Genomic DNA, 25,464 nt, shown 5'->3' on the forward strand with positions numbered 1-25,464 from the left:
CTCTGCTTCTGCTAAGATCACAGCCAAGAAAACTCTATAGAGCAGTTCTACTCTGTAACACGTGGGGTCGCCATGAGTCAGAATGCACTGGACGGCAGCAAGCAAGAACTGCAAAGTCTGTTAGCACTGGTGGGCCGGATTGCCTGCTAGAAAAGGTGCGCGCGGGCGTACTGATCGGTAGTGCACCATTTCACCTGTTTTTCACCACATAACCCATGTGAAATTGAGCACTACAGGTTAGTAAGTACACACAATTAAGCTGTATGTACCTTGCTTACTGTAAGCCTGTGCATACCTTATAGGGAGCCCTGGTGGCAAAGTGGTTAAGAGCTCAGCTGTTAACCAAAAGGTCAGCAGTTTGAGTCCACCAGCCGTTCCTTGGAAACCCTATGGGGCAGTTCTACTCTGTCCTACAGAGTAGCTATGAGTCGGAATCAACTCAGTGGCAATGGATTTGGTAGGTTGGTTTTGGTGTGTACCTTGCTTACTGGCTAATCTGCCCCTAGGTGGGGTATGTGTGGATAGGGTGGGGATACAGGAGGCGAACCTCCTTCCCTGGGACTTTGAAGGCAAGATGACTGGCAGCCCACCTCTCAGGATGGGGAGGGACTCAATGCCAGGGGCCTCTCACCTGCCACCATCTCCAAGACTGTGATGTCGTGGGGGAACACTCGAGGAACTAGGGGGGCTTGTGAGTAGAACTGGGACAGGAAGAGGCATCCAGGCGGCCTCTCTCTCTCCAGCTTTCACACCTAGTTCTTCACTGTCCGTTGCACGTCTGTATTTGGCCTTAGGTGGGTGACCTCACCTGCTTTGGGCGGTCTGCCTAAGCAACCTAATCTGAGGAAGTCAGGCACCAAGTGGGCTTGGAAACAGGGTATTTCAGACCTGACCATCCTCCTCCGGGGGTCCTGATCAGCACCTGTAAAGAATGAAGCTCCAGCATCATCTTCTCACGGGTGCCGCGGCCCTCGCACAGATGCACGGGATAGGACAGGAAGGGCCTCAAGGGTCATCTGGGGCAGTGCTCCTGTCTCAAGTGTGTGTGTGGACGAGTGTCACAATGAGAACATTAGGTGGCCCAGGGCTTTACTTTTAGGGAGCAAAGTTAACTCAATTACAAGAACTGCAGCAAATCAGAGTAGGGAAGGTGGGGGAGAAGTCCCATCTGTTCCGATATTCCGTATAGTGGAGTCGCGTTATTGGTGCGTTTAAGTTACACGTATTCAGTTATATTCCTGACCAGAGAGAGAGAAGCTTTAAATGCTGCTGAAGTGTCTGCCATCCAAGCCCTCAGGATTGTCAGGGGCCCACAGATCTGCTTTTCTTTGGTGATCTCAGGTCCCACCTGCACCTCTTGTGGTGTGAGCTCCCGACCAAATTAAGGGGTGATGAAGACCCCTAAACACAAGCCAGTATTTCATCTTGGGTTTACAGGGCCAGGTGGGGAGAACTGAATTTGATGGACTTAATGAGAGTGCGGTTGGTGGTTTTGGACAAGTCTGTTGTTGTTAGGTGCTGTTGAGTCATTTCCAACTCCTAGCGACCCTGTGTACAGCAGAATGAAACACTGCCGGGTCCTGCGCCATGCGCACGATCGTTGCTATGCTTGAGCCCATTGAGCCCATTGTTGCAGCCACTGTGTCAGTCCATCTCCGTTGAGGGTCTTCCTCTTTGTCGCTGACCCTCTACCAAGCATGATGTCCTTCTCCAGGGACTGGTCCATCCTGATAACATGTGCAAAGACCAAGTCCAGAATATTATACATACTGTACCTTGTGGGCAATTAAGGAATTTTCCAGGGTAAGTAGAATTATAGTTGAATGCACCTTAGTGTTGACTTTAGAAATGAACAGTGATCGTGACTTCTCTGTACAAACTAGCGCATCTCTCCTCTGGTTCCCCTGCAAGCTCACTGTACTGGAAGACAGACACACACACTACTGGGCAAATTCTAGCTTCAATTGACTGAGATACTTGTTTAGCCTAAGAGAGTGTCTGGCAGCCAGGAAGTGCCCACATATGGAAGCCTTGATAGTCCCCCCACCCCCGCTTCACACATGGCGTGGAGGAACCCGATGCCCAGGGAGGAAGGTCACTAACCACCTCTGGTTGCATGTATCTGATAAAAGGGCAGGTCTGTCCTTCTGGCTGAGCTCTGGTGGCGCAGTGGTTAAGAGCTTGGCTGCTAACCAAAAGGTCAGCGGTTCAAATCCACCAGCTGCTCTTGGAAACTCTATGGGGCAGCTCTCCTCTGTCCCATAGGGTCACTATGAGTCAGAATCGACTCGGCAGTAGGGAGTTTTCTTTTTCTTTTTGTTATCCTTCCTGAGGCTCACAGTGCCCTTGATAATCATCTGACCTGGAATGAGCTGGAGTAGAGCTGGGGGGTGGGGGGCGTTCCTTGGTGATAAAGCCCTGGAGAGGCAGAATGGAACACTGAGTAGGTGCTTTAATGGGGTGCGTCTTAGAGAACCTGGTGCGCTGGCTCTCAAGGCCCCTGCCAGCCTGTATGGGCCTCGTGTGCATTAACAATGGTGCCCCCTCTGCATGGAAGCAGCCCTGTGGGTGCCCAATTTGAAGGCAAAGCAAAGGCGGGATTTCAGCTTCCTCTGCAGACTCCTGAGTGTGGTGTGCAAACTCTACAGCAGCCTGGGGCTTTGTAATTTTTTGGGGGGTGGGGAGGGTTATCACAACATCCTTTGAGAACTTGAGGAAAGCTGTGACCCTTTTCTCTGGAAAAATAGACAAATCCACATACTGGTGCCTTGTTTCAAGAGGATCACGCCCACTCCAAGCCTAACACTTAGATCCTAGGCTTGAGAGCCCCCCCTGATCTGGAGCTGGGTAGATGGTGATGTCAAGCTTCTGCTCTTGGCCAGGACTTCAAACCGGTTCGTTCTGGTTCGAACCCCTGCTGAGAATGTGCATTTCTAACAAGTTCCCAAGAGATGCTAATGCTGCTGGTTAGGGACCAGTTCTGAGAACCACTGGTAGAGCAGTGGTTCTCAAAATTTATTATACATAAGAATCAGCTGGGCATCTTGTTAAACTATAGATTCTGCTTCAGTATATCTGGGGTGGAAAGGCAAATTCTCAGCAGGGGTTCGAACCGGAATGAACTAGTTCCAAAGCCCTGCTCTTGGCAAGTGTCTCCCCTGGGTACCTGGCAGCACTGGCACGTGTTTCGGGAAACCAGTCAAACCTGATTTATCTAACTTCATGAGAACCACTGAGGTTGACTCTTGTTCTCAGGACAAAGACACAACCTCTTAGCATGCTTTTTAGAAGTTTATAAGACAAGGTCTGACCCCTGCTAACCTGGCCGGCCTCCACACCCACATACTCCACCTCCAGTGCCCCACGTGGGCCCTTTTTTCCAGCCCCTTCATCCTCACCAGCCTCCTTCCCACCATAAGGCCTTTGCATGTGCTGTTCCCTCTGCATGGAACACTCCTCCCTCCCCTCTTCTCTTACTCAGCTCCTTCTCAGGTCAAGCGTCACTTCTTTGGAGAAATCCTCCCTGTTGAGGCCAGCTCCTCCAGATGGAGGCTTCCATGGCCCTGGGCATGTCTCCCTCCCACCTTATCACAGTTATAACTGTATTCGTTTGGTGATTAATAATGTCCATCTTTCTGTTCTGTTCCCTGAGGGCAGAAACTGAGTCTGTCTTGTTGATCGTTATATTCTCAGGATCTTGCACAGTGCCTGGCACACAATGAATAACATGATGTATGGGTGGCTGACCTTTGCAGAGGTGGGAGATGTGACATCTGTCACAGGATGCTGTTTGGTGTCTGCGTCTTCTTGCCATTTTGATCCCCAACCACCCTTTTCCCGTGTCTGTGTGCCTAACTCTTGTATCCTCTCTCCCTGGAGGTGTGCTGAGGCTCCTGGACCTCGGGGAGGAGTACGTGTTCACCCTGCCCAGTGCCTATGCACGGTCCATTCTCACCATTCCGTGGGTGGAGCTCGGAGGAAAAGTCAGCATCAACTGTGCCAAGACGGGGTACTCAGCGACGGTGATCTTCCACACGAAGCCTTTTTACGGAGGGAAAGTCCACAGGTAGGAGGTGGCCAAGGGCTTGTGGAGACCATCCAGGGAGGCTCCAACTTTGCTCTGGGTTTCTTTTCTGTATTAGAATATGGAGTCCCAGTAATGGGATGAGATGGAAATCAAGATGTTGTTAGCTGAGAATATTCCCGTGAGTGTTTGAGGCATTTAACTTGAGACAGGTGCTTTGAGAAAGAGGTGACTCTTCCCCATCTCACATGGCAGTTTTCTGGAGCCTTCCCCAATCTGAACTGAGGGGGATATCCACTGGTGGTGGATTTGCAGAACACGCACATCAGAGATTAAAAGGTACCTCCATTTGTTACAGTAAGCTCTCCTTGCTGAGCCCACAGCCTGTTTCCCGGCTCTGAAGTGATTTGATCTGGGTCCTCAGATTACTGCCTGAGAGTTCACCGTTTCATGTTAAATTGGCTACATTATATAATCACGAACCCCAGATCCTGCAGCTGACATGGTGTATCTAGGAGGTCGTGCATCTCATGGGGTGAATCGATGAGGTCGTGCATCTCACGGGGTGAATCTATCAGGTCGTGCATCTCATGGGGTGACTCTATGAGGTCGTGCATCTCACAGAGTGAATCTGTGAGGTGGTACATCTTATGGGGTGAATCTGTGAGGTTGTGCATCTCACGGGGTGAATCTTTAAGGTCGTGCATCTCACAGAGTGAATCTTTGAGGTTGTGCATCTCCGGTGTGAATATGAGGTTGTGCATCTCACAGGGTGACTCTTATCAGGTCGTGCATCTCATGGGGCGACTCTATGAGGTCGTGCATCTTACGGGGTCAGTCTGTGAGGTCATGACTACTTCTTAGTCTGGGAAGCCTGACTCCAGCAAACTGAAGGAGAGCGCTGCTGTTTGAGGAAGCAGTTATTTTTATTGCTCCAGTTATAAAAAGTCCTCTTTCAGAGCAGGTCTAGTCTATAGGGAAACATTCCTCTAGATGGAGTTAGCATGAGTATCTAACAAACAGCATCCCAGCAAGTGGACGCATCAGCAAGCACCAACTCACGTCTCTTCCCAACTCCACATTTAGGGACGTTACATCGGTAGCTTGAAATCAGCCACAGTGAGAAGGGTGTTTTTGTTTTCCTCCACGGAGAGCTGGTTGTTAAACATTTACCAGCACACCACAAGTATCCTTCCTCTGTGTGCACCCGAGAAGTTTCCAGAAGATGGAAGCCTTTGGTTCGCTAGTCATGTTCATGGTGGCTATTCTCAGGCTCAGGAAGAAAGCATCCTAGCTGCATTTGAAAACTAAATTCAGCCTGAGCTGGACTATCAGATAAGAGTAGCTTAGCTCCCTCATTTGGCTGCCTGGGAGCAGGCGTCCCTGTTTCTCCTGTGTAGCTCTGACCGTAGAAAGCTTCAGGGTGGAGGGGGAGGTGGGCATGTGTGTCTGCTTTCATCCAGAGGTGGAGATCTGGAGGCAGGTGAAGCAAGAAGTCACAAATCTCCATAAAGGCACTTTTCAAGAGAGGGTGAAGGTGTGCCCTCAAGGCAAGGCCAGGAGTAGGAAGGTGTTGATGTGAGGCTGAGCATAGCTCCTGCTCAGCATTTACTCGGGATTGTGTGGGTGTTGGGAGATTATATCTCTCCTTTTCCATTGTGATCTCTGTTGGGATTGTGAGTGGTCATGTTGGATCCACATACTGAATTGACCTCATTTAAAGATTTAAAAGTTCTCCCTATACTTTACCCTTTCTGTGGTTAAAACGTAGCACTAATTAGATCCTATTTTTTGGAGGGATTTCCATCCCAGTGTTAACGTCTTATAAAACCATTGTATGTTTGCCAAACCTAAGATATTAACATTGGTACATTGTTGTTGTTGTTAGGTGCTGTCAAGTCGGTTCCTACTCATAGTGATCCCATGCACAACAGAACGATAATTGTTGCTATGCTTGAGCCCATCATTGCAGCCACTGTGTCAGTCCATCTCATTGAGGGTCTTCCTCTTTCGCTGACCCTCTACTCTACCAAGCATGAGGTCCTTCTCCAGGAACTGGTCCCTCCTGATAACACGTCCAAAGTACATGAGACGAAGTCTCGCCATCCTTGCTTCTAACGAGCATTCTGGCTGTACTTCTTCCAAGACAGATTTGTTTGTTCTTCTGGCAGTCCATGGTGTACTCAGTATTCTTCGTCAACACCATAACTCAAAGGCATCAGTTCTTCTTTAGTCTTCCTTATTCATTGTCCAGTTTTCACATGCATATGAGGCGACTGAAAATACCATGGCTTCAGTCAGGCACACCTTAGTCCTCAAGGTGACATCTTTGCTTTTTAACACTTTAAAGAGGTCTTTTGCAGCAGATTTCACCCAGTGCAATGTTATTTGATTTCTTGATTGCTGCTTCCATGGACATTGATTGTGGATCCAAGTAAAATGAAATCCTTGACAACTTTAGTCTTTTTCTCCGTTTATCATGATGTTGCTTATTGGTCCAGCTGTGAGGATTTTTGTTTTCTTTATGTTAAGGTGTACTCCATACTGAAGGCTATAGTCTTTGACCTTATCAGTAAGTGCTTCAAGTCCTCTTCACTTTCACCTAGCAAGGTTGTATGATTTGTATATCACAGGTTGTTAATAAGTCTTCCTCCAGTCCTGATGCTACATTTTTCCAGCTTCTTGGATTTGCTCAGCATATAGATTGACTAAGTACGGTGAAAGGATATAACCCTGATGCACACCCTTCCTGACTTTAAACCACGCAGTGTCCCCTTATTCTGTTTGAACAACTGCCTCTTGGTCTATGTACAATTAAGTGTTCTAGAATTTCCATTCTTCGCAATGTTATCTGTAATTTGTTATGATCCACACAGTCGAATGCCTTTGCATGGTCAGTAAGACACAGGTAAACATCTTTTTGGTACATTACTATTAACTCATCTGCAGTCTTTATTCAGAGTTTACCAGTTTTTCCATCAATGTCTTTTTTCTGTTCAAGGATATGAGATTGTATCTTAAGAGTTCGTCTTGGAGCAGCAGTGCAAAAACAATTCTCCCCTTCGCCTTAAAAAATCTTCTCTAAATAGGAGAGTGTACCTTCTGAAGTCTCTGTTTTGATAATCTAGCAAAGTATGTTCATTTGACTTATTAATTCAGGGTCACAGCAGAAGTGAAGCACAATCCAACCAACACCATTGTTTGTAAAGCCCACGGGGAATGGAACGGTACCTTGGAGTTCACCTACAGCAATGGAGAAAGCAAAGTCATCGACACGACTGCATTGCCGACGTACCCTAAGAAGATCAGACCTCTCGAGAAGCAGGGGCCCATGGAGTCCAGGTAGGAACCACCCTGTGATTCTCCCTCCAGCTTAGCGGGACTCAAGTTCAGCGGATGGAAATGGGCCAAAAATTGTGTTCTTCTAACTCCTTAAATGTTTGGATTTTCCACTGTGTGTCACTTAGGGGTAGGGACTTTGTAGCTTTCAGTTTAGTTAGTCTGCAGTTAGAGGGAGGAGTGTAAAGATAGTTTACAGCAGACTTTTAATGCCTGACCTGAAAGGTTGTCAGCTCCACTGGTCTATTGCTTGATTGCGAAGTTAAATAGAGCTGAAGTCAAAGAACTGTGCAGTGAATCAATGAGATGGTATTTTTTTTACCAGACTAGCTAGCAAAGTTATAAAACTTTAAAAAATGAAAAAATTCAATGCTGGCAAGGGTGTGATGTAATTGGCAGTCTATATACCCTGTCCTTCCGGTTGGTGTGTAAATGAGGTTTGTAATTCAGCTGCATGGATCAGTAGTTTTAAACTCATGAATTCACTTTAGTCTTGGATTCCAGTTCTGGGAATGTATCCTAAGGGAAAATTGTCAAGTTCAGAAAAGGTTTTAAACATAAATTTAGGTGTGTGTTTGTTTTTTTTAAATAAAACTAAACAGTAAACAAAAAACGAAAGGAAGAAAAAGAAACCACCTAACTGTCCAAAATAGGAAAACGGTATGGAGTATCCACTGAATCAGTAAAGCCACTCTGTGGTATGAATATAATGCACCCATTTAAAGTGATGTTTATGTAGGGACATGGCAGAATCTTCTTGGAATATTACATTTTTATTTTTTATCTACCAAATTGGCAAGCTCTGACCCACGGGCCAAATCCTGCACCTGGCTGATTTTTGTAAATATAGCTTTATTGGAACATAGCCGTGGTCATTCATATTGTCTGTATATTATCCCTACATACTCGTATCATCTGTGGCTGCCTTCCTGCTACAGTGCCAGAGTTACATAGTTGCGACTGAGACCATGTGCTCTGCAAAGCCTAAAATATTTACTGTCTGGCCTTTTACAGCTTTTACAATCTAAAAGCTCTATAGAAATATGATGGAGGGTAAAAAATGAAATTACAAATGATGTCTTGGAAGTGTTTGCCATTGCAAGAATTCGCACCCAAATGGAAAAAGTGTTTATTAGGTGGAAACAAAGCCGGATGCAGCCCTGTGTATGAATAATGCATCATAGCCTATGAGTTTGATAGAAATTAAGCTTCAGTATTCCGGGCACCTTTGCTTTGTTGTAGGATTAGGACACACTTCTTGTTAATGGGTTTATTTGGGGACAGTGAGTGTAACCTTCTCAGTGTCTAAATGGTGAGCCTGACCTCTTGTGCATTGTCTTTTTCTGCCCAGCCTGTTAGGCAGTGGTGGCAGGTCGAGGGAAAGGCTGCGGAAGGAGAGAAGTCCACCCCGTGCCCACACTGCCTGTGCTGAGCACTCCCGCAATCGGGAGTCCTGGCAGCATTTAGCTCCTATCATCGCACGACTGTCCTTTCAGTTCGGCTATTGAGAAAAAAGCTATGATTACCTCATACTGTTCCTCCAGGAATATCAGGCTAGCTTCTCCCATTAAGATCTGCTGCCTTAGTGAGTCCATGGGAACTCAGAATTCAGCCTGGAGCGGAGATGGTGTCTGCTACAGAGCAGGAGAGGAGGGGCTACCTCTTTATTTTCTTACCCAGGCAAACTTTTCTGAATGTGGAGCTGGACAACAGGGACATCCAGCCCACCCTTCGTTATTTTCTATGGAGGAAACAGCCCCAAGAAGTGGAGTGCCTGGTCAGAGGGCTTCCTCGCTGCTCAGAGTACCTGAGCCCAGTCATCCTGCGGGGTCTGCCTGGCCTTTCCTGCAGAGGCGAGGGAGGGATCAGCGTGGCTGAGTGGCCTGTGGCGGCTTGTGTTTCCGCCCTCACAGTGGTGCCGACTCTTGGAAGGGAACCACTGCTTTTTAGGGTTCAGAGTGAAGATCTTCTAGCGTCTGTCCCTGCTCCTGTAAATCTGCTCATGGTGCTCAGAGCCTGGCCTGCGGGTGGCCTTGGCCAGAGCTGACAGTGCCCAGGGATACCAGCCCTTTGCCATGATGACCTCCCCTCCTCAGATACAGCTCCCTTTGGCTTGGTCTTTGCTTTTCTCAGTGACTTTCTCTCTCGCCTTGCCATCGTGCAGGCCATTTCCTCTAGCTCAGCATTCAGAGCCTTCCCCAGACGGGCCCCCACAGCGCTCTCCACCCGCTCTAGTCCTTGGGGGTTTCTGCCCTCTAAGCTGTGGGCCACTGGCCTATGATGGGACTTACTCTGGGAGGGCCCGCCCGAGAGCACCCCCAGCACCCGACTGTCCTGGGCCCAGCTGCTCCCTCAGCACCATGATGTGTGGGCGACGAGAAGGGCTGTAGCTGGGCCCGCCCCTCACTGTTTGCTCCTCTACCTCAGTTTACGTCCCTCTTCATCAGGTATCAGGCACAGTAGAGCAAGCGCTGTGAGGCCAGTCCCACCTGGCTTTGTCCCAGTTCCAGAAGTTTCTTCCGTTGTAAAAAGGGGGCAGGGGCATCACTCTCCCTGGGTGTCTGTACAGTGGGGTTCAGGGCGGGAGTAGTGGACTGGCCAAGTTTGCAGCAGGATCTTGACCTTTGTCAGCTTCTTCCCATGGCTTCTGACCCTCCTCAGAAGTTGCTGCTCATTGTCCCTGCTGACTGGAGCCCCGTCTGCCCCTCCCAGTTTGATCATGCACATCCTCAGGGCTTCCTTCTGTGGGCAGCTAAGCCCTCTTGTGAAAAGGGTCAAGGGTGCTCCACTGTGGAAGTGACTCTGGCCTAATGACGGAGCGTTTGCTCAGCCCTAGGTGCAGAGGCAACATTTCCTCAGTCAGGTGCCACTAAGAGTTCTGACGCCTCCCCCTGTGGGAAAGCCCCACCTGTGATGTGTTGAAGTTTGGAAGTGCACAGGCAGCGGGAGTCCGTTGCCTCTACCTTCCTGACCTCCTAGAACAGTGTGTGTGTGTGTGTGTGTGAGTCGGGGGCGTGGGTCGCCTCTACCCCTTCCTGATCTTCTAGAACTGTGTGTGTGGGTGTGGGTGTGTGTGTGTCGGGGGTGGGTCACCTCTACCCTTCCTGACCCTCTAGAACAGTGTGTGTGTGTGTCGGGGGTGGGTCGCCTCTACCCCTTCCTGACCTTCTAGAACTGTGTGTGTGTGTGTGTGTGTGTGTGTGTGTGTGTGTGTGTCGGGGGTGGGTCGCCTCTACCCTTCCTGACCCTCTAGAACAGTGTGTGTGTGTGTCGGTGGTGGCTCTGGGAAGCCCCTGCTGAGGATGCTGCACATCAGACGGGCGTGAATCTGGGCTTCCTTCTACAGCGGATGAGGCAGAGAAGTGGTTTTCAGTGGGGACACGGGGGAGGATGGCAGATCCTGCAGCGCGAGTGCACACACTCTACAACTCATTTGATTGAGTTCCCTTGTTGGGGAGCATGCTTTATATTTAACAGCTTGGTGGCCTTGGGCTAGTTGCTTAATCTCAAGGGAGCCTCAGTTTTCCCCTCTGTAAAATGGGGATAATACAGCGTCTATATCATTGGGTTGTAGTGAGGATTAAATGAGTTTATATGTAAAATGCTTAGAAATACGGTGCCGTGTCTGCTATTGCTGTGTTGTTTGTAGTAGTTTAACACTACTGCCTGCTACCACCATTCCGATTAGATTTGATCACTAGACAGAGCCCTGAAAAAGCATGCTGCTGGGGTCGGTGGAGAGTTTAGAGGAAACAGCACAACCTTGGAGCCAGCAGCCTGGGCTTAAACCCCGGCTGTTAAGTACCCCAGAGGTGCCTGGAACGAGCCACCCCTCTAGATGGCCTGTCCAGATGCTCCCTCTGAGACTGTCACCCTGGAGCAGGCTGGCCACTCTATTTCCTCTCCTCCATGCCTCCCCAGGAACCTGTGGCGGGAGGTGACCCGATACCTGCGTTTGGGGGACATAGATGCAGCCACTGAGCAGAAGCGGCGCCTGGAGGAGAAGCAGCGGGTGGAGGAACGGAAGCGGGAGAACCTCTGCACACCCTGGCAGCCCAAGTATTTTGTCCAGGAGGTAACCCAGCTCTCGGCCCCAGGAAAGCCCGTCCTGCGGTGCGGCAGGGTGGGGACAGAGGGCCAGGGAGGGGCCTTGGGAAAGACTGGGGCGTCTTGGCTTTGGCTCCAGCTTTGGCCTAGATTTTGGGACAGTTGCTCTGCAGCAACTTCCTCCTGTGGGAAAAGCTGAGCAACTGATACTCCCCTGTTAGAAAAGCCTGCCAGGAGGGGGCAATGGGATGGCACATCTGGATGCTGCTCCTTCTACTTAAGCAGCTGTTCACAACCCGTTACTTTATTATCAGTGAACGGATTAGTTGGTGAGGCATCTCACAGCCCATCTGCACACACGGGTGGCGGGGACCCTCATAGCGGAGAACCACCGTTTCAGAGCTTTGCCTCTTAGGGCCAAATGGGATGGGCATGCTTGGGAAGGCCAGGGTACCATGCACCCAGTTGAGGCCCTTCTGCTCTTTCCTTGAAGTTGTCTGTGGAGAAATTGGGAAGTATTTTGAAAGCAGAATTGGAAATTATGGAAGTGTAGGAGCTGCAGTCTTTAAGGCAGGCCCTCAGGCTGGTGAGTCTGGGGCTGACAGGAGAGCCAACATCTAAAGAGGTAGATGCCACTCAGCTCCAGGCAACAGCTCCAGGCAATGATAGGCTGATCATCCGGTTTTCAACCAGAAATCTGACTTGCCCCTGTCGTAAAGAAACTGAAAATATTTTAAGCACTTCAAGCTAATTGAAATATGTCTGTGGGCTATCTTCAACCCGTGGGTGCTTATCTGACTTCTACAAGTAACAAGCCCTGGGGCTATCTAAAGAATAAAACTCATCCCAACACCAGAACTGTCAGCATTTAGTTTATTTTCTTCCAGGACACGATTGTGTACACATACTGTTTTGATTATTGGCGGCTGACTTATCTGTGACTACTGCCTGCTGGGTGTCCACATCCTCATATTCAGGCCTTGTCTCTCTAGTCTCCACTCATCTGCCTCCCCACTTTTTCTCCTGTCCCTCTGGCTCCAGGAGCTTTTTTGCCCAGTGGTCTTCCTTGATGCAAACCAACAGAATCCCCCTTCTTTTGTGATTTTGGTTTACTTCATGGATTCTCTTCTTGAAATACGGAGATCATACGGGGCTGTAAAGAGCAGCTGGGCTGAGGAGCCGTGAGTGAGCTCACAGCTTGGCGTGGCTGGGAGATGGCAGGAGCAGGGCAGACACGCAGGCTGGTGCTTGTTTGTAGCGTGCTTTGCGTCCAGCTGGCTCTCTCGGACTTACAGGCTGGGGGAATATCCTTGCTTTTCTGAACTTATCCCTGCTGAGAGGTCTCCATGTGATGTCTCCCTCCTCCTCTTGCAGGGCGATGGCTGGGTCTACGTCAGTCCCCTCTGGAAGGCCCACTGATGGGGTGGAGGTGCAGAGCGTCCCGAAATAGCCCTGTTTTTGTAGGAATTAAAGTGGTACAGTATCAAGGTTCTGCTGATGTTCACTGAAGCCTCTTGCTGTCACCCAAGAAATGGTAACCAAGAGAGGAATCCTATACTGTGAATATGCATCCCCCAATCTCTGCTACAGGACTGAATTTATTCAAGAGCCATCTGGGGCGTGTGTGTGTTCACACACATGCACCATTATACGTATACGTCTGCTGGGTATTATTATATGTGTAAATACTGCACCCCCAAGGTTTCAGTGGGTAATTATGAGCTCCTTTTTATCAATGAAGTTTTCTACTTTTCACTTCGCACTCACAAAGACATTCTCACCCAGTCAACTCCTGTCAAAAGAAAGGTGAGTTGGCCGGGCCGGCTGCCATCCATATAGTAGCACAGAGGTGTGGGTGGCTGTCATTTCAAAATTATTGTTGATTCTCGCCTCCTCTGCACCTCAACCTTTTGTCTGTCTTCCCCTCAGAAAGATATAAATTGCTATTTCTTGCTGGATAGGGGGTGAGCAGGAACTGGAAAGTTTATGCCAGAGTCTTCCAGGATGGACTGAACGCCTCTGGAGAACCCTGGAATTTTCCTCCCATCTACTGGCCTCAGAAGCTTTCTGACAATTTCTCACACTGAAAGCACTAGTCACACATTTTTCAGAAGCTGCTGCTTTTATAGCAGAAGATAAATCATATGGCGCCTTCACTACTTTTGTGATTAAAAAAAAGGGCTTCAGAAGTTGAATATACACACATGCATGCATCGCAGCCTCAATCTTGTATTTAGTTTGGGGAAAGAGAAAAGAATTTCCTGCAAATTTTTTTTTTTTTTTAATGCACCTCTCTAGTTTGACCCAAACTCTGCAAGAAAACCACTGTGATTAAGATATAAGATATACATAAAGCCTGCATAAGTAAGTGTTCCATGGTTTCAGTTCAATTTCTGTCCTCAGCCTTTAAAAATGAGGTCAAAGAAATAAAGTATTTGATTTTTTGCTCAGTGCTTAATTTATTTTTTACTGTACCATGCCAATGATGATATTTATAAAATCCAGTAGCATGAATGCTTCTCTGTAATACTACTAATTTTGTGCCTTTTGTCTGCTTAAGACCAACGTTCACACTTTGTAGATATTAGACAAATATATTTCGATTAAATACTTACCTGTGTGTCTTTTATTTTCAGGGAGTCAAAAGTTCTGATGGAGTTGGTGGCTCTGAGTGGGGTCATATTTTATGGGTTAGGTACTTACTGTTAATTTGGTGTGAACAGCAATCATTTACATCAAAAGTGTTAAAATCCACCAAGCACTTCCTTGCTATTTTCTGTCAAGTTAATAAGATTTTAACCCATATCCAGTGAGCGGTTTGTTTTGTGGTAAGTCACTGCCAAGTCAGTCATAATGCAGGCCTGTTGAGGTCCATAGTCTTAAAACATCTGAGTAAATGGGGTGAAACTGGAACCAATTCATTTCTGAGGAAGAGCAGAGGCTATTTTGAGGGAAAAAAATTGAGGGGGAAAAAATCTCAGTAAGACTAAAAAGTTATCACATCACTGTGGTGGTCTCAGATTTTCCAGTCTTACTCCAAATCATGAATAAAACATGGAGAAAGCTCACCTTTGTCTCCTTTTTCTTGGGGGTAAGTGGGTATATTTTGCCTTGTTTTAAAAAAAAAAAGGTGAAGCACCTACTTTAACAGCCAAGGTAGTCAAAACAGCCTGGTACTGGTACAGCGACAGACACACAGAACAGAACTGATAACCCAGATGTAAATTCACCCACCTGTGGTCAGCTGATCTAACAAATGGTGCAGGCAGAATGGACACCCATCTGTAAAAAAACGAAACAGGACCCATACCTCACACCAAACACAAAAACTAACTCAAAACAAAGACCTAAATATAAAACCTAAAACGATAAAGATCATGGAAGGAAAAAATAGGGACAATGCTAGGGGCCCTAGTACATGGCATAAATACAAACCATAACTAACAACGCACAAACACCAGAAGAGTAACTGGGAGCTCCTAAAAATTAAACACTTTTATCAAAGGACGTCACCAAGACTGTAAAAAGAGAACCTAAAGAACCAAAAAATTTTGGCTATGACAAATCCGACAAGGGTCTAATCTATAAAACATGTCAACACCTCAACGAAAACAATCCAGTTTAAAAAATGGGCAAAGGATATGAACATACACTTCACCAAAGAAGACAGTCAGGTGGCCAGCAGACACATGAAGAAATGTGGCCATCAGGAAAATGCAAAATTGCAACGCTATACCATCTCACCCTGACATTACTGGCACTAATAATAAAAAATACAAGAAAAACATTGGAGAGAGGTTGTGAGATTGGAACTCTTACGCACTGCTGGTGGGAATGTAAAATGGTACAATCACTATGGAAAACGATATGGCCCCTCCTTAAAAAGCTAGAACTAGAAATACCATATGATTCAGCAATCCCACTCCTAGGAATATATGGTAGAGAAAAAAAGAGCTGTCATACAAACAGACACATAAACACCCAGGTTCACTGCAGCATTAGTCACAACAGCAAAAAGATGGAAACAACCTAAGTAAGTGCCCATCAACGGATGAATGGATACATAATGGTACATACATACAACGGAATACTATGCAATGACAACCGTGATAAAAGGACAAATATCATAGGAGATCACTGTGATAACAGCTCAGGTTTACACATGGAACAGAACAGTCTTTGATTTGTTTTTGACTAGACAGTAGACAAGTGTTAACTTTGGTGAAGGGAAAGACAACACACAACACAGAAGTCAGCACGACTTGACCAAGGTCTCAGGGGGCAGGTCAATTGGCATAATGTAGTTCATAAAGAAAATGCTCTACATCCCACTTTGGTGAGTAGCATCTGGAGTCTTAAAAGCTTGCGAGCAGCCATCTAAGACAGATACATCCGCTGGTCCCATCCCATCCAGAGCAAAGAAGACTGAAGAAAACTAAAGACGCTAGGACTAATGGACCGCCTGAACCACACACAGCCCCCATCAGCCTCAGCCTAGAAGGAGTAGATGGTGCCTGGCTACCACCTCACAATAGAGGGTCCCGGACAGAGGAGGAAAAAAATGTAGAACAAAGTTCAAATCCACAAAAAAAGGCCAGAGTTAACTTGTCTGACAGGGACTGGAGGAACCCCGAGACTACGGCCCCCAGACACCCTAACTCAGAACTGAAGCCACTCCTGAAGGCTATCTTTCAGCCGAAGATTAGACAGGCCTATAAAACAACACGTGAGGAACATGTTTCTTAGTTCTATCAAGTATATGAGCGCAAATGGGCAACACTTGCCCAAAAGCAATGAGAAGGCAGGAACTGGACGAATGGACACTGGGATTCTGGGGTAGGAAGGGGGAGAGTGCTGATACATTGTGGGGATTGCAACCAATGTCACAAAACAATTTGTGTATAAATTTTTGAATCAGAAACTAATTTGCGCTGTAAACTTTCACCTAAAGCTCAATTTTTTAAAAAGGCGAAATACCACATAAACAAATGATTAAACACCCACAATTCCAAGAATTATAAACACCCATGTACCTACCACTCAAGTAAAGAAACCTGAGGTTGCCAGTACTTGAGAAGCCACCTCTGTGCCCCTACACAGTCGCAGCCACCTCCTCAACGACAGGACTACGGCTGTCATGGAGTGATCACCCCCCCCTTGCTTTTCTTATTGCCATATGTACTACTGTATTTTTAAACAATGGATTTAATTTTAACTATTTTTAGACTTTTTACAAGTGGAATCCTACTGTATTATACCATAGCTTATCTGAGTCAACATTTTGTTTGTAGGTCAATCCATACTGTTACGAGTCACTCTATTTGTTCATTTTTAGTCTTATTTTTGTGATATATAACACAAGCACAGTACAAAAACCAAATGCAGAGTGTAATGGATTGTTTTAAAGCAGAGATGCACGTACTTACAACTCAGGAGACATAATACTGCCATCACTCAGGAACTCCCCGCATACCCTTTCCTAATCACAGCCTCTGTCCTCCTTGCTTTACTGTATAAATTCAGCACTTATTCCTAAACAATATAGTTTTGCCTGTTTTTTTAAACTATATGTAAACTGAATCATATGCTGTTTTTTTGTTAATAGACTTGAAATTTAGACAAACTGGACAATTCCCTTAAAAAACATAACTTACCAAAACTGACATAAGGGGAAAAAAACCTCTGTGAAATAACCGACTCTGTAATTAAAAACCTTTGCACAAAGAAAATTCCGAAAGTTTCACCAGCAAATTCTAGCGAACATAGATTATTCCAGGAATATAAATTCAGTTTAACACTGTAAACAAGAAGTCTCTGTAATCTACTATATTAATAAGGAGAAAAACCATGGAACCATCTCAATAACTAAAGGAAAAAAAAAATTTGATAAAACCCACACATGATCAAAACCTTGGAAATCTAAAAAAAAAGGAAACATCCTTAACATGATCAAAGACACCTAAAAATCTACAGCAAATATACTTAAGGGTGAAATATCAAAAACTTCGCCTGTGAGAGAACAAAACAAGGATATTGTGGGGCGTACTCAAAGAATTTGGTCTTTGTACCTGGTTCCTGGGAGAACTGTAGACAAAGATTAAAATCATTTAGATTATGATCTATATGACTGGTGTGGTTACTATTAATTAAGGGGTTCCAGACCACATTTACCTGACAGGTTATGCTAATGAAGTGACTCTTGGGTGAGGGCTGGCCAGGCTATAAAGACCTACATGTGACACCAGCAGGGGGGAGGGGAGATTAGTGTGGAATGGAGATTGAGTCCAACCACACCTATGTAATGAAGCCACAATAAAAACACTAAAGCTCAGGGAGCTTCCTGGTTGGTGAAAGACACTGGTAATTCGGAGGGTGACACGTCTCCTTTTGGGACACGGAAACTCCCCCATGGGAATTCTTCCAGAGCTTGCCTTATGTGTTGCTCCATTTGTATTCTTTTTGCTATAATAAAACTAATTTTAAGCATATGCTTTCCTGAGCTCTGTGGGTCGTTCAAACAAATTATCAAACCAAGTGGGTAATGGGAATCCTAAGTATGAATCCTGAGTATGAATCCTGAGTATGAATCCTGAGTATGAAGGCAGTGAGACCCTGGAGACCTACAATGTTACAGCTGGCATCCTGAGCGGGATAATGGAAAACCTCGAATTCCTAGCCAGCAGGTCAGAAGTGAGGGTGTCATGGAGATGCCCAAGACTGCAACTTACGTCTGAAGTTGTGAGCAGTTTTTGACAGTCTGGAAAACCGTGTCCTTTAATTTGTGAGAGCTTAGTTCCAGTGGTTATGTTCAAAAGTAGTAGTACTGCATTTGCAACTGGTGTTGGAGAGAGGATATTTCGATTTAGAATTATAGCCAGTGCGTGTCAGACAAGGCATACACAAAGAGATACCCAATGTGCATGTTACCACCTCTTCTATACCAGATGCCCTAGTCAGTGCAGTAAAGCAAGAAAATATATAATCATTGTGTGCTGTCCAGTCAATTCTGACTCATAGCGACCCTACAGGACAAAGTAGAACTAAATGCCTCAGGGTTTCCAAGGAGCAGCTGGTGGATCCGAACTGCCGACCTTATGGTTAGCAGCTGAACGCTTAACCACTGTGCCACCAGGGCTCCTTAAATAACCATTAGAAAGAAAACAGTCATTACTCATAGATTATGATGATGTATGTTCACGTTACAACAATCTTTGAATAAACTGTGAAAATAAGTTTAACAACGTTGTTGAATACAAAGTCAACATACAAAAAAAAAAAATTACCTGTTTCTATATATTCACTATTGGAAAATAAAATTTTATAAGACACAGTATTTACTACTACACCAAAAAATAACAAATACCCTTTAATAAAATTTATGGAAGTGCGCAAGACCTGTTCAAAAACTATACAACACAGAAATTAAAGAAAACCTGTATAAGTTGAAGGATATGCCATCTTCATCGCTAGAGGCCTCAACAGCCCACAGGTTTTTTTAAACTCCCCCCGCCCCGAACTTGCTTTAGTATACACCGAGACTTTAATCTTAAAGCTACAGTAATTAAATCAACACACAAAGACAAGGGCTCCGTAGAATTAACAGAGGGCTCAGAAATGGACTCATGTAGACACCTGACTTACTGCCAAGCTAAGTATGACAAGCAAAACAATAAATCTTCTGGAAAATAACAGAGGCCTCAGGAAAATAATTCCTAAACAGGACACAGAAAGTTACAGATATACTAAAGACTGAAAAATAACACTACATTAAAATGATGAACCCCAGGCAAGCTGCAGAGCACAAGTTTGCCACACCAATGATGAACGGCTCATATCCAGGATATATAAAGAACTCCTACTAATAAATTTGAAAAAGGAAAACCAATAAAAAAATGTGTAAAAGGCTAAAACTGACATCTTACAATTGGCAAACCTCATCAGTAACCTGGGAAAGACAAATTTAACAATGATATACTACTATCCACCCACTAGAAAGGCAAGATTAAGATAAGGGCTATAGTTAGAATATTGAGCAGTACGAACGTTCATGTTCCACCCGGCAATTCCACTTTTAGATAAACACCTACAGAAATGCACGTGTAAGAGCACCAAGAGAGATGAAGAACATATTCCTTAAAGCATTCTTCTTAATACCCTCAACCCGGAAACAATGCAAATGTCTATCAACAATAGAACGTATACACACATACATAAAGGAATACTACATATCAGTGAAAATCAACTTAGAGCTGCACGCAACAATCTGGAGGAATTTCTTAAACATAATACTGAGCAAAAGAAAAACTAGATACAAAAGAGTACATACTCTATGATTCCATTTATATAAAGTTCAAAGACTAGTTGCAATGAAACAATTGTGTTCAGGGAGAAACATTTAAGTGATAATACCACTAAACAAAGGTTAAGTAACTACTAAGAAATCTAAAAGAGTGATTACCTTTTGGAAGGGGAAGTGGGACAGGACCGTGATTGGGTAGGGGCATGAAGAAACTTCTGGGGTGCTGGCACTGTTCTCTTCCTTGACCTGGGCTGTGGTTACCAGGTTGCTTGCTTTGTGGTAATTCACTAAGCCAGACATTTTTGTGTTCTTCTCTATTTTACACTTCACCATAAAAAGGGTTTAATTTAAAAGAAAGATTAGAAAGCATGACATCTCATTACTGGTTGTTACCTCAGTCTCAACTGCAGACCATAGCTAAGCTCTACATTTATCCATTACTCCACCTACCTCAACTCAGGATTGTAGGCACAACAAGGCAGACTTCTGAAAAAAAAAAAAAAAATCCGCTGAGAAGCCAATCCAAACCCAACCCAACTGCTGTCGAGTTGTTTCCGACTCATGGCTACCCACGCGTGTCACAGCAGAACTGTGCCTCATAGGGTTTTTAATGGCTGATTTTTCAGAAGACTGCCAAGCCTTTCTTCCGAGGTGCCTCTGAGCAGACTCAAACCTCCAACGTTTTGGTTAGTAGTCAAGTGCATTAACCATCTGCACCACCCAGGGACTCCCACCAAGAGGCAGCAGCTCCAGATTCCACGACCTTACGGCCTCTTGGCTATGGAAATAGTAACTTGCTCTACAGGATGCTTTACACCATCTTGGCCTCTGGCGCTGGGTCGCAGCCTGGGGACTTAAATGAATTAAAACTCTACAACTGCAAGCTCAAGTAGGCAACAATCTGAGCCTGAAAACTAAACTTTGTCTTTGGATGTGCTGCCCCAGCTGCTTCATTCATACTGCAAAGCATTATAGCTTTGTTCAATTCTGAAGTGTAGACTACAAACAAAAGCCGTTTTACAGTCTAAAACTTCAGGGTTATATTCCAATGTATTCAAACTACTATAATTTCACTTTCTGCTATAACAAAACCACAAATGGTTAAGCAGTTACAGTGTCTCTCACTGATGAAATCCACTGAACCAAAATGGTGTTCCCTAAAACTCAAAAGGGCAAGAAGAGGCTTCCTGCTCAAAAGGAGAAAATCCTGCAGACTGTGTATATTCTCAAAGGCTTTTGTAAAAGTGAACAAAGGAGGAGGTATGTGGTCAGTACTGGGTAACTCCTTTCAAAAACAACACGATTTGTAAAAAACAACACTTAACACAAAATCTGAATTAACTTTATTTCCCCTACAGTCAACAACTTCTCTGCATTGAATTTTAAAGCAACAAAGTAAAATAGAATCCCCCCACCCTACCAATGACAAGGTATCAGAAATCCAGATTTAGTTACACTTTATTTGTGAAAATGTTACAGCCATTTTATTGGTCTGTAAAAGAACCATCATCTGGGTCAAAAATGAACTTTATAAATCAAAGAATATTCTACACCTTGGAAAAGAAAATCAGCAGTAACATTCTCACGGAACAATGTAAATTACATTTTTCTTCATAAAAGGTACATACTATTCTGTACTTTTCCACCAAAAGCAGTGGTGTAAGTTATGCTTGTTATATAAAAAAAAAAGTTATATCCTGTGGCAGGAAAAACACTTTCTCTTTCACTAAACTGGAGAAAAATTTCAAGTCTGTATAAAGTTGCCTATAAGCTGGAAAGTGAACATGTTCAATCTCCATTTATATTTTAGTGCATTTTTTGACAACTGTCACATTTTTAATAAAAGTAAGAAAATGCATATAGCTCTAAAGAGTGTTTCATCAAATGCTTAAGGGATTAAAAAACATGGAGCACACGGAACAAAGTCAGTAATAGAGAAAACTTTAAAATATGAGAACTCCAGGCAAAGTTTACACATCCTTTGTCATTTTGAAGCGTCACAGAATGAACTTGGGATACCTGTCATCTTGAAGGGTTTTTTTTAAACTTTTGCATGTAAACAGTGCTAACCTCAGTACAAAGATACCCAACTCCATCCTGGTCAGCAATGTTCTGTGCTGTGGCCACCATTTCCAAAGGATATAAATTTAGCCCTTGAATGAACAATGCATGACGCCTGCTCTGTAAGTACCTGGTGAAAACAACTGCCGACAGCAGTGATCACGTGTCAGTGTAAAAATACGGTTTCAATCAATTAGCTACTCAAGAGGTCCATCTCTGAAACAGCAGCTTCTTCTCAGACAGAGTCAACAGTAAGCAAGAGAAAACGCACATTTGATGAAACATTCTTTGCACTGGAGAAACATGAAAATAAATATATTTCAAGGAAGTATAATTACGTTTCTAATACCTCTTTCTCAGGCCTGCACTAGTGTACTGGTTCAAGAAGCTCTCTTCACATTCTTCCGTTTATATTTTACATATTGCTATTTGGGTATTCAAATGAAATGCAGGTCTTGTAAAAGAATAAAAACATTGACAAGTATGCACGTGCCAGGGACCAAATTAGAGGGTTCTTTGGTGCAATTAGTCCAAATTCTCAGATCTGAAGGATAATATGTACCAATAACAAAAATCTGCTGCTAGACATTTACAGCAGTGCTCTGTCTTGCTTCACATCACAAATCGGAAACAGCTGTTCTCAATAAGCCAATTTTATTATTTGTTTAATCAGGCATTGTCAGAAAATTTTGTACATTAACCTGGACCAGTGATGTTTCGGTACCCTCCGTTGCTGTGAAACATGACATGAGCTAAAGGCAAAGACCGGTTCTCACAAGGACAACTGCTTCAAGTCAGGAACCAGAACAGTGTGTTTAAACAGTCTTCTTAGATATCTTCTTGCCTTTCTTAAAAACTAGCTTATTTTTAATGTAGCCACGCTTCCTTTTGGTCGTCTAGAAAGAAAAGAGAACACATGGTGTTGGTGCGGGTGTCTTGCCCATTCAAAAACACACATACAAACGTGGCTCACTGCATTAGACGACCACTGTCTTCATAAACTTAGCTCTTCCTATGGCTGGACTCCTTGAACAGTCAATGAGCACCACTAACTAGTTTTATGCTAGGTATGCTGAGTGACCCAGGATGAACTGGACTAGGTCCTTAGCTTTAAGATGAAAGAACTGCCACAGAATTCCTCAAATGTCTATCCTAAGTTCCTCGCTATCAAGCCAATGAACCCCACCCTCCCCTTTTGACCACTAAATGCTTGGTTGTGAGAATTACATAATTTTCCAGGCTCGAAAGAAAATAACACTAGACACCAAGGAATCAGAAAACAATGCTGCTCCTGATTCAGCCTCCAAGGAATCAGCTGTGTTAGAAATGCAAGCTAACTGAATAACTTCTGGAGCCCTAGTCCCTTCTCCGTCAAACCAGGATGACTGCACCAATCTACAATATTGAAAGAGAAATAAAATTGCTGGGCACATTCTCCAAGAATAATCTTTTGGGTAAGAAAGTAAGTACTTAAAAACGATTAAGCAAAAAAACAAGCAAAAAAAAAAAAAAAAAAAACCAAAAAAAGCCCAAAATCCAAGCAACGTTCATTGACTTTCATAGATCAGCTACTGCAAACTTGTTAACCACAGTGTATGTTACCTTATTATTAACTTATTACTCCAGAGGACACAATTTTTAAAAAATTGTCGTCAAGGAGTTAGTTCCTTTATTATCATTACCCACAAATTTCTAACATAAAACCTTTTCTGGGAGCTCTGGTTATATACACTAGGTGTAGGCGAGCATGCCGGCCTGAGCCCCAGGGGAGCAGTGCTGAGTCCCACCCGCCCGCAGTCCCTCACCACAGGCTCCTCGGAGGCCCCGCAGCCATGGAAGCCCCGCAGGACAGGAAAACTCTCAGAAGGACTGCTGTGCCACTCCTCGCTTTCCCCTTAAAGCCAACACTGAGATGAAGGGAGAAAGCAAACAGAAAGCCTTCCTCCTGAGCTAGTACAGAACACGAGAACAGAGAGCCACGGAAATCAGACATTCAAAAGGCATTGTCATTGGCTACTAGAATATATGTTTTGGGCACAGAAGACAGATTTTTATTTTTCCATTCATGTATTTATCTGGTGAAAAGATGGGAAGACAACAGAGGTCAGAGTAAGAAAATTCACTGCCTCTGGGATCTATATTATCTGTTAGACAGTTCAAAAGTCCCATCTTTTTTTGGGGGGGGCAGGGGAAGACCTCAACTGGGCCTGAATGTCTCAGGAGTGACTGCTGTGCCACCAGCAGCATCTGCTGCGACATCTGCATTGGTGTGACTCACCGGTTTCTCCTGCCACGTGCCTGTGAGAAACCATTTGATCTAAAGACTGGTAAGTGAATTTGAAGCAAGTTCTTGGATCAAAAACGGGCCTTCATACTAAAATACCAGTTCTTCTAAGGTTTGGATGATATGACTTAATAATGCCTGTCACCTACATGTGCCACCTTTAGATAGATTCATGTAGACATAGTAACTATATCTGGGCACAGAAAGTATTCATTAAAAAAAAATAGTTTCCAGTCACATAGCATACAACTAATATTCAAGCTCTTTTATAGTACGAACGGAAAACATCAGTATTCTGAACGTATCTGAAGCATATCTGAAGTAACACAAAGGGATAATTGCCTCGCCTCAATGATTTAGAATAACTGATCCATGCTACGTAAACCTCGGTGTTACGGATTGAACTGTGTCCCTCCAAAACTATTTGTTGGAATCCTAACCCCTATACCTGTGGATGGGGATCCCGTCTGGGAATACGGTTTTGCTATGTTAACGGAACCGTGTCAGTATAGGGTATGCCTTAAACCTAATGACTTCTGAGATACAGAAACAGCAGATCAGACACTGAGAGGAGCACGCACAATGGGGGAAAGACAGAAGCTATGCGAAAACTGCCAAGGAATGGAGTAATGAGGAGGCCACAGAAACCGAGATGAGGATGTTCCCCAGAGCAAACAGAGAGCAAGCGCCCTGAATTCGGACTTCTAGCCTCCTCAACTGTGAGAAAATAAATTTCTGCTCATGAAAGCCACTCATTTTTGTATTCGTTACAGCAGCATTAAAAAATTAAGACACTAATCCTAAGTCAAGACTAAAATCAGTCCTTCAGTGGGTAGGACCTTACCATACAACCTTAACATGTCATCTGACTGCTAATTACTGTCCATCTCCCACAGCTGGGGAATCTACATAAATACTCATTTTTAGAAGTCTTTCACAGAAAAGATCAGAGATCTATTTAACTTAAGTGATCAATAATGACCTCAGTACTTCAATATTATTAAATATTACAAAAGAATTGCAGTAGTCTCATTAATTCCCACCTACAACTTTTGTCACGATAATTACATTTAAAAACAATTAATCTGAAGGTAAATGATTTGGGGAGGGGCTTCAGAAGGACTCAGCCTGCTCACACCTCGTCTTTATTCAATGAAAAACTGACATCATGCTCAGAAAAGAACATGAACACGCAGGATCAGTCGGCTTTGACTGAAAAGACGAGGAAGCAAACCCAAGTCTTCTCACTGAAGTATTAGACATTTTCACTTTCACACAGGTTCACAAAGTGATAGCCACAGACGTATCTTACTTATGAATACGTCTTACTAACGAGAATGGTACAAACTGAAAGCCAGAACGACTCTGAAAATCTTAGCTTAGAAAGGGGTTGCTTCACTGATAACCTTC

At 44.4% G+C, this 25,464-nt stretch overlaps 2 protein-coding genes across 7 annotated transcripts in view; one reads left to right on the forward strand and one right to left on the reverse strand.

Annotated features, from left to right (window-relative positions):
- Positions 1-13,691, forward strand: part of OSBPL10 (oxysterol binding protein like 10) — a 323,121-nt gene extending 309,430 nt beyond the window's left edge. Inside the window, exons 8-11 of the mRNA XM_004377355.3 lie at positions 3,880-4,066; positions 7,184-7,366; positions 11,285-11,438; positions 12,785-13,691. Of these exons, the coding sequence (XP_004377412.1) occupies positions 3,880-4,066; positions 7,184-7,366; positions 11,285-11,438; positions 12,785-12,829 (569 nt within the window). The 3' untranslated portion in view covers positions 12,830-13,691. The remainder of the gene's footprint in view (positions 1-3,879; positions 4,067-7,183; positions 7,367-11,284; positions 11,439-12,784) is intronic.
- STT3B (STT3 oligosaccharyltransferase complex catalytic subunit B) overlaps positions 13,666-25,464 on the reverse strand; it is a 103,983-nt gene continuing 92,184 nt past the window's right edge. The window contains exons 16-19 of one of the 6 annotated variants that reach the window (XR_002824278.1): positions 22,472-22,666; positions 20,160-20,195; positions 19,869-20,033; positions 13,666-14,692 (exon numbers count right to left, since the gene is read on the reverse strand). Coding sequence is in view for 2 of the 6 variants with exons in the window: in XM_004377356.3 (XP_004377413.1) it covers positions 22,586-22,666 (81 nt within the window). In the remaining 4 variants the exon portion in view is untranslated. Of the gene's footprint in view, positions 14,693-19,868; positions 20,196-21,029; positions 22,667-25,464 lie in introns of those variants that run through there. The other 5 variants (XR_002824276.1, XR_002824277.1, XR_002824279.1 and 2 more) reach the window with 5 other exon arrangements.

The sequence above is a fragment of the Trichechus manatus genome, unplaced genomic scaffold (assembly GCF_000243295.1).
Source record: "Trichechus manatus latirostris isolate Lorelei unplaced genomic scaffold, TriManLat1.0 scaffold00049, whole genome shotgun sequence".
NCBI classification, from domain to species: domain Eukaryota; kingdom Metazoa; phylum Chordata; class Mammalia; order Sirenia; family Trichechidae; genus Trichechus; species Trichechus manatus.